The sequence below is a fragment of the Pituophis catenifer genome, unplaced genomic scaffold (assembly GCF_029215685.1).
Source record: "Pituophis catenifer annectens isolate HBS135680 unplaced genomic scaffold, rPitCat1.0.hap2 SCAF_14, whole genome shotgun sequence".
Taxonomy (NCBI): Eukaryota; Metazoa; Chordata; class Lepidosauria; order Squamata; family Colubridae; genus Pituophis; species Pituophis catenifer.
In genome coordinates this window covers 23,956,313-23,965,137 of record NW_027256894.1, presented here as the reverse complement: position 1 = coordinate 23,965,137, position 8,825 = coordinate 23,956,313, and the positions used below count along the sequence as shown (strand labels likewise).

General features: G+C 45.9%; 2 protein-coding genes across 4 annotated transcripts; one reads left to right on the top strand and one right to left on the bottom strand.

The window, feature by feature from the left end:
• The first annotated feature begins 152 nt into the window (after nt 1-152).
• On the top strand, nt 153-525 carry PIERCE2 (piercer of microtubule wall 2). The gene has a single exon (XM_070953438.1). The coding sequence runs from the start codon at nt 153-155 to the stop codon at nt 441-443; it is 291 nt and encodes a 96-aa protein (XP_070809539.1). The 3' UTR covers nt 444-525.
• Nucleotides 526-641: 116 nt separating this feature from the next.
• Nucleotides 642-7,069, bottom strand: DNAAF4 (dynein axonemal assembly factor 4). Of its 3 annotated transcripts, none has more exons than XM_070953435.1 (9): nt 6,928-7,069; nt 6,697-6,844; nt 6,435-6,586; nt 5,267-5,495; nt 4,081-4,226; nt 3,053-3,162; nt 1,936-2,089; nt 1,588-1,693; nt 642-739 (listed from the first exon to the last, which is right to left on the bottom strand). In XM_070953435.1, exons 1-9 carry the CDS (start codon nt 7,048-7,050, stop codon nt 642-644), a joined length of 1,266 nt encoding a protein of 421 aa, XP_070809536.1. In that variant the 5' UTR covers nt 7,051-7,069. The 3 variants fall into 3 exon arrangements, with proteins under 3 accessions (XP_070809536.1, XP_070809537.1, XP_070809538.1); XM_070953436.1 differs by having other exon boundaries at nt 6,435-6,568; XM_070953437.1 differs by lacking the exons at nt 1,936-2,089; nt 3,053-3,162.
• Between the last annotated feature and the right edge of the window lie 1,756 nt (nt 7,070-8,825).

Below are 8,825 nucleotides of genomic sequence, written 5' to 3'. Positions count from 1 at the left end.
GCGGGACTACACGCCCCAGGGGGGAGCGCGGCCGAGGGCGGCCCCGCGCATCAACAAAGGGCGGGGTCGAACCGTTACCCGGGCGACGGGGAGGGCGGCTCTCCGCAAAGGCCTCTTCCTCCGCCGCCGTTGCTGCCGGGCAGCCGAGGCAGATGGCTTCCGGGGGAGAGCGGCCACAGAGCGTCGACGGCGCCAACCCGGGCAACCCCGTCTTCACGTGCCTGGCGAACGCGCGGGCGCTTGTGACGGGCACGCGCCTGAGCGCGGCAGTCCCGCTGCTGTACAGGACCACGGCGAGCGACTACGGCGCCCTGCGGCCCACCTCGGCCACGGCGCCCTGCCGATTCTGCCCCCTGGAGAGCGCCTTCACCGCCCACCTGGCCGCCGCCGGGCCGCCGCAGCACAACGGGATCAACACGGGCGCCGACCATTCGCCGGTGTAGCCTCCCTCCCTCCCTCCCTCCGTCGCCCGCCCCCGCAGGGAGAAGAACGCTAGAGAGGCGAAGGAAGCAGCAGCAGGAGGAGCGGAGGTTTTATTGGGCCCAGGAAAGCCCCGGGAACGTCCTGAGAAAGGGATGCTCCAGCCCAAGAGAAGAACATCCAGTACACAAAAATCTTCTAAACTTGCCAGAAGAATTTTTCTAGTTGCCTTGAATTATGCACCGAATCTTCTCCACGTCTTGTTCTATATTTTTATCCTTAGGCTCGATCTTGAGAGCGGCCAGATAATCTTGAAGGCCTAGGATAATTGTTAGCACCCATAATTTATCTTTGAAGCCACACCACATGTCCTACAGATATGCTATATATATGTAACAGCATTAACAGCCTTCCTCAAAATAGCTATACACCCAGGTAAGCCTACAGGATCAGGGTCCAGACACTGAGCACTGGGGCTTCCTGGCCTCTTAATATGGCAAGTGAGTAGAATATGTGAAGTTTAGTAGAATACAAGTAATTTAATCTAAATACAAAATATACCAACCCACAATTAGCATTTTATAAATAATTGCAAAATCACAAGCTAGATTCCCAAATCACATTTCACAAATAACAATGAAGAATGTTAATGGGCCAAACTATATTGGTGGTGATGGTTTTTTAAAAATAACTACTGTGATTAATATCTTTTTTGGCATTCACCATATGGAACTTTTGTACATTTTTCTCTGGGACAGACTAAACTAGAACAATTCAACTGACAGGAAGAGCCTGAGAAGAGATGAAGAAAGGAATGGCTACATTATACAAGACTGATGCAGGAAAGCAGCTGATTCTACTAATGAAGTTTAGCAGGCAACAGATTCACACAGGACTAAGCTTAGAAAAAGAAAGGATTTGGAGTTTGACAGAGGAACAGATGTTCTGAGCCTAGAAAATAAGTTCCCCCCCCCCCAATTTCCCACAAACTGAAATATTTTACGTAAATAATATTTTTAGTACAGTAGCTCATTTCTACTAGTTTCAAGAAACACTGCGATTAAACCTACATAATCCTTTTTGTAAGGAGAAAATGACAGCAATATAATGGAACAAAAATAAATAAAAGTAGAGGCATTTTACCTTTTAAAGACTCCCTCTCCTTACCTTCTGTATACAATTCAAGTTCACAGAATGCTGTTCCACGCCTCAGGTGAGCTTTTAATCTTGCCTTGGCATTGTTGGAAACAGGAGGGATGAGCAAATCCAAGGCCTGGCAAAATAAAATATACAGATGAAGTGTGAACTAACCCCGTCTTTGAATGTAAGTGCATCACTTAGGTCCTTTCTATCAGTTCAAGAGCACAAATATATCCTCTTTAAAGGCAATCTGTAGTGGAAGCTTCATGAGTGGAATTTATCTCGGATCTGATGCAGTGGGCTGATGTAACCAGGGGGAGGGGATCCCTCAGATAGCATGGTCCCATGCTACAAAAGGCTATAAAGGTCAAATACCTGAGAGGAGTCCTCTATTACTTTATGTAGATTTCTCAGCCGCAGGTGGCAAGCAGCTCGGTTCAAATATAAGATTGGTATCTTATTATTAATATGAATTGCCAAGTTGTAAGCATTGATGGCAGCCAGATAGTTACCAGTTTCAAACATTTTGCTAAAAAAAAAAAAATCCATGTGAACAAAGGAATAGCTGCTGCATTTCCAACAGGGCTTAAGACTTTGGCATCTTTACTAAAGAACCATAAACTGATTATGTCAACCACCCACTTATTTAGTAAGAGCTGAACATATTTACAGGGCTTTGTGACTCAGCAAATGTATTTTTCTACTTATTGACAGCACACACACACACAAATACACTGCTGACTCCATAAGGTTTACAAGAAACAAACAAGTCTTAAAACCAAACAATAACCTAATTTATCTTGGTATGCATATGAGCTGCGGTGGCACAGTGGTTAGAGTGCAATACTGCAGACTACATCTGATTACAGACTGCCAGCAGTTTGGCAGTTCCGGTCTCACCGGCTCAAGGTTACTCAGTCTTCCATCCTTCCGATGTCGGTAAAATGAGGACCCAGATTGTTGGGGGCAATATGCTGACCTTGTAAACTGCTTAGAGAGGGCTGTAAAAGTACTATGAAGCAGTATATAAATCTAAGTGCCATTGCTATTGCTATATACAACACACCCCATTTCATTATAATTAATGAAGAGCCCAGTTACACTATGATTGCCTTGAAAATGCTGTTGCACAGGGGAGCACTTGGGAGCTGCCATTCTGGTTGCTTAAGAAAGAAGAATGAGAGAGAGAGAAAGCTGTATACTAACGAAGAAAAATATTGAAGCCCTCTTCTCCCCCAACTCTTAAGCCAGGGGTCCCCAACCTCCGGTCTGTGGACTAGCACCATTCAATGTCATGCCAGAATCCAGTCTGTGCAAACCAGTGAAGCCCTATCTGCAGGATGCAGGCGACACACGAAACCCCGCCCCTTCCAGTCCACGGAGAAACGTCTCTCCATGGAACCGGTTCCTGGTGCCCAAATGGTTGAGGACCACTGCTCTAAACCATAGCAGGTTTTGGAGACCACCTTTGGGAAGCCCATTCCAAACTCACTTTCCCTTGTCTTTCAACCACTCTGGGTTCTTTTCCTCTTCTTTTAAATCCTCGATCTCAACAATATCTGCATTTATTATCCTGAGAGCCTCTGCTTGTTTACATAGCCACTGCAAATAGAAGACACACAACTATCAGATAAGTATGGCTTCAAAACAAGCTCTTCCTGCCTAGGATTCTACTCAAGAGAGGCTCAAAAGATTCCATCCAACTAGTAAAACTCATTGCTGTTGACATCCTACTCTTGCAGAGGCTGCCTCTTCTCCTGGGATCTCTGTTAACAGAAAAGAGAAATGGCAACATTTCTCTGTATTTTCCCTAGTTTATATCAAAATTTGCAGTTACAACCTTTATTTTTGTGATGTATAATTAGCATAGTAAAGCACTGAATACATAGACATCATAAAATCGCTCTCTCTAACTGGCCTTCCTTAAACATTTTCCCTTCAAGTATAGCTTGTTATGTGCCATTTTCATTTTCTAGCATTTTGCCTCCAAGACAATATTGCTATTAAGGCGATGCCAGTCCTTCTACGTAGGCCTAATCAGGAGATATATTCTATGTTTGTCTGGGAAAATACTTATGCTTCTGTAACTGTTCCAATATGGTGTCTCTAAGGCTCCGTGGCTCTCTACAGGTAATGCAGTGGGGTTGAAAATGCATTCCTGATACTACCTCTTTTTTGCCAGAGTATTTAATAAGACCATCCCCTTTCCTTGGGGCTATGGCTTAAAGCCATGCCTCATGAAATATTGCAGAGCATTTATTCCAGATCTGCAGGGAAAAGGAAAGCGAATATCAGCTGGGAAAATCTTACTCTTCACAAGCCATTACAATTCCTCACTGTTTTATGAGGCATGGCCCAAGACAAGTTGCTGGTGCCTTTCCTACCCAAGGGCATTGAATCTTTTTTCAATCTTGGTGTTGAAAAGTAGCAGAGGAAGCAAGCACCATCTGTTTTCCAATAACATGCCGCAACTCCTCTGCCTGCCAGCCCTCAATGGCACAAAGCAGGTAAGCCCCCTACCTCTTCCTCCTCTGGGATTCGTGATTCTCTCAGGGCTGTGGGAAAGACACGAGGCGTAAAATGTATCATAATGCTACCAGGAGGACGTGGAGAAGGAATTGAATCTTCCTTTATCTTTTCTGAAAACATATTTCCATAATTTCCACCTGTAATAGTCAAACACAAAAGCTATTTAATGCTATATTCCTGTTAATTGTAGCAATAAGGGAGAAAAAGGACTCTAGCCACAGATATGTTTCTTGTTTCTGATATTTATAAGGCAGATATATGCAGATACAAATACAAGAAGATTTGAATGAAACCAAATACTAAATATATCCTTATGAGGCATTCCTAGAATGTACTACTATGAGAGTTATGTCCTGTGTAGATGGGGGGAAAACACAAAAAAAAATACGGGGCTGTAAACTTGTATCATGCCAGCCTTTTGAGGCAGATTCCAAATATCTGAATGGAATTTTATTTCATTGATATAGGCCACAGAAACAGAATCTTGAAAGCACCCCCACCCCCACCCCGAGTTCTCCCCACTATTCCTCTTAACACTATAGTGAGCTGGAAGGAGATAGACTCTTTGCCACATTTTTGCTATTGCTGGGGCTTAACACATGTTTTTGTATATGTAACCATCACGGCCTCGGTCTGGTTTCCCCAAGGTGATATCACTGCAGAACTTCAAGCAGAGTTTAGAGGCTGAATGCCTGCAAGTGCCTTTGTCTCTAACGCTAACCCTTTCCTTGAGCTAACAAAAGAAGGCACTACAGGAATTGATCAGCATTGTTTGAAAAATGCTTTTGAATAATATTTGTGTATCTTTGAAAGGGTTATGGTTTTAGTTCACATTATATGTTTATTTTATTTTATTTTGAATTTGTATACCGCCCTTCTCCCTGAGGACTCAGGGCGGTGAACAGCCAAGTAAAAACATCAAGTACAAATATTAAAATACAATTAAAAAGATATATATAAATTTGGCCCCATTAATTAAAAACGATAGATAAAACAATTAAAAACACTTAAAAAAATGTTGTGAATCTGTACACTGAAATTCAACGTGGGAGGCTTTTAATTAAAAAAAATATTTTAAATAAACACAAACAGTCACAGCAAAGCAAAAAGACTGCAGTGTCCCATGAAAGAAAGTGCAATGTTCATTCATATAGTAACACAATGAGAATGTTAATACCTTTAGTTAATGCTCCTGATGTGGACACTCCCTTTCCAGCAAAAGATTCCAAGTTCTGGCATTCTTTTATTTCTCCAAGGACTTCTATATTTCTCTCTGGCAGTTGCAACTTAGTACATACTTCCTTTTGCATCTCATTCTGCCTCCTCCACGCCTCAATCTCCTCAGTGCTTTTTTTCCGTTCTTGTTCTTTTAGCTCTTCTATTCTTTTTCTTTCTGCTTCTTCTAGCTGTTTGAATTATAGGACATTCATTCTGAAATTATTTTTCTGTTGAGAGGCAAGCTTCCTCATTAACAACTTATCAGGCAGGTAATTTAAGATTCCCACTTTCAGAGACACTGTTTTCAGAAGGCCACAGGGAAGTTATATATAAGGCAGAATCTAGGAGCAGCCTGCTCCATAAAACTCAAAGGCACCTGCATCTCTTCTCTACAGTATCATCTGAACATAATGAGGATTTGTAGAAATGCTTCTGATTTCCCACAGCAAATAGTAGTTAACTGAACAGCTAGTTTTAATTATAATTCTTCATCCACCTACTGATAGTATAATACCTCATTTCCAGAAGCATTTCAGTATTAGCCTTTTATTTATTGATTTTAATAGACTTATGAGTTGCTCCAATCACAAATGACTCTGAGCTGCATGTACAGTATACGTAGACATTGCTAGCACTTAAGAGTGAAGTAGGTGGAGACTGGATATTCACCAGACTCGATAACCCCTCCAATAGGTGCTAGGTGCTAGGAAAAGCAAAAGTTCCACTCCAATGAAAAGGGGGTGAGTGAGAAGGAAGAAAAGAACAGAGGACGCAGGTTGAGTAGAGAGAAGCTTTGAGGTTGAGTACTATGAACAGATGTAGGGAAACAAGTTTAATGGGACAACGGAAATTAGAATTCAACTGTTGCAGAAAGAATAGAGGACCAGTTGGCCCAAACTGGAGAAGAGTTACAATAAGAAAAGGAACAAAATGTGTATTGCAATGAAGCTGCCATGGGTTGAGGTGTGTTGTAATTGGAGGGAAAAGAGAGAAAAGGAAGGAGGAAAGAGAAAGACCACCAAGAGGTGTGAGTTGTGATGGGTCAGAATCCTAAGGCTGGAAGGCAAACTAAGCTGATTTGGACAGCAACCACTGGCGGTGCTTTACCTCCTTGAAGGACCGTTTACCTTGATGGCGGCATCCAGAGCAAGTCTGCCGCGTTCCCGTTTCTCTGCAGACTTCGCCGCTGCTTTCGCTCGGGCCTCCTCTTGAGTTTGGCGGACGGCCTCCTCGCGAATTTCCCGCATCTTTGCTTCGTTCCCTGAAAAAGCCATTTCGGCTGGGAAAGGTTCGGGGCAGGAGACAGAAACCGGCTTCACGGGATGCAGGGGAGGATTTGGGCAGGACCCCCACCCGCAGCGGAGCCCCCCCCCCCCCCCGGTCCCTCACCGTCCTCCGCCCGCAGGGACGCCCACGGGGCCGCCTCCTTCTTGAACAGGGTGAAGACGACGCAGTCATCCCGGATCTCGGCGCGGCTGCGCTCGGCGTCAATGGGGGCGAAAAGCGCGGCTTCGAAGAGCAGCGGCGGCGCGTTCACCTGCGGGAGGAGGGCAGCAGCTGATTACCTGGCGTCCGCCGGGCCTTCCGCGCGGTGCCCCCCGGGCCGCCCCTCGCGCCAACCTTGAGGTACCGCTCCGTGCAGAAGAGGCCGTGGCGGCGGAGGCGGCCGGCCCGCAGCGGCACGGTCAGGCGAACGGTCTCGGCCGTCTGCTCCCAGCTGAAGTCACGCACCCAGACGGGCATGGCGGCCGTTGCTAGGACGCCAGGGTTGCCGGAAGACCGCGCCTCCTGCAGACTTCCGCCTGAAGCCGCTCTAGCCGCGTGCGCCTGCTTGGGGCCGCCTCGGTCCGCCGGCGCTTCTCGGGCCGGCGCTTGTTCGACGCCGCTGAAGGGAAACGGACGGTGTGGCGGCACCCATTTCCCTGAAGAGGACGATCAGAGCGGACACAAATTCCACGAACGACAAAATAGATCAAAAACCGGTTTAATCATTGGCGTGTGAGGGCCGCTCAGCTCGCCATCCATCCATCCATCCACATAGAAAAAACAGAAACGTCATTCCTGCACTTCATAGAATAGCTCACCCAAGCACCATGATATGAAATCATTTGCATTACATGGTAATTTCATTTCTTACTAACGGAACAATAACGGACAAAGTTTGGGAGTTTGATTCCAATTTGAATTACATCAACTTTGCCGCAACATTCCTATTAAAAGACTGAGTGGCTGTGGATGCCGGCATCCCGGGATCTGGAGGTCCCATCCTTAATGATCGGAGGTGAAACCCTTGTTCCCTCCGATAGGGTCTGCAACTTGGGTGTCTTCCTGGATTCTCGGCTGTCTTTAGATGACCATCTGACGGCCGTAATCAGGGGGGCCTTCGCACAGGTCCGTCTTGTGCGCCAGTTGCGCCCGTTCCTAGACCGGGATGCCCTCGCCACGGTCACTCACGCCCTTGTTACCTCTAGGTTGGATTACTGTAACACCCTCTACATGGGGCTGCCCTTGGGATGTGTCCGGAGGCTTCAGCTAGTCCAAAATGCAGCCGCGCGGGTAGTTACGGGGGCATCTAGATACTCCCGTGTAACACCTCTCCTGCGTGAGCTGCACTGGCTACTGGTGGCACTCCGGATACGTTTCAAGGTGCTGGTGCTCACCTATAAAGCTCTTCATGGCTTAGGCCCAGGGTACTTGCAGGACCATCTCCAGCCGTTCTCCCATCGTCCTGTGCGCTCTCACAGAGTCGGCCTCCTCAGGGTGCCGTCGGCCAAACAATGTCGGCTGATGACCCCCAGGGGGAGGGCGTTCTCTGTGGGAGCCCCGACCCTCTGGAATGGATTGCCCACTGAGCTCAGGACAGCCCTCGACCTTCTTTCCTTCCGTCGCGAGCTGAAGACGTGGCTCTTCCGCCAATTAAACTGATCCGTTTGGGGGTACACTGGTATAATTTTAAATTGTTTTTTAATTGGGTTACTGATTTTAATTATGTATTGTATTGTGATTTGTGTTGAAGTTGTCATTTTGTAAGCCAACTTGAGTCCCTAGGGAGAAAGGCGACATATAAATCGCAATAAATAAATAAATAAATAAATAAATAAATAAATAAATAAATAAAATGAAAAACATAAGTCACATTTAAAAAAAAAAGTCTCAGAATTGAACATCCACATTAGGGTATTTAAACATACCCACAATTTGTAAATGTGAAGTGTTATTCCACACATAATTAGGGCACAGATGAGAAAAAGGGAAGGGGTTCACAAGTTATCTTCTTTCAACTTGGGTGGCTTCTGTGTCCATGGGGGGTGGGGGAGCAGTGGCCTCCCCCAGCACAGGGTCAGATCTGTAGAATGAGCAGCAGTGGCAAAACCCCTGCCTGCTTTGAGACTCTACTTTGGACCAGCTAATAGAGCGCCAGGTGTTTTAAAGCCACACAGATACCTGAACCAGGAACGGAAGAGAACTAGTTACAACAGTCCTTCCCCAAATTCCAGGAGCATGGAAGCTAGAATCAA

Bases quoted from the DNA above. Each gene is read 5' to 3' on its own strand.
- PIERCE2 (XM_070953438.1), top strand. From the start codon at position 153: ATGGCTTCCGGGGGAGAGCGGCCACAGAGCGTCGACGGCGCCAACCCG.
- DNAAF4 (XM_070953435.1), bottom strand. From the start codon at position 7,050: ATGCCCGTCTGGGTGCGTGACTTCAGCTGGGAGCAGACGGCCGAGACC. The intron at 6,845-6,927 runs GTTGGCGCGAGG...CTCCTCCCGCAG, and splicing joins GCACGGAGCGGTACCTCAAG to GTGAACGCGCCGCCGCTGCT. The intron at 5,496-6,434 runs GTAAACGGTCCT...TAATTCAAACAG, and splicing joins CTCTGGATGCCGCCATCAAG to CTAGAAGAAGCAGAAAGAAA.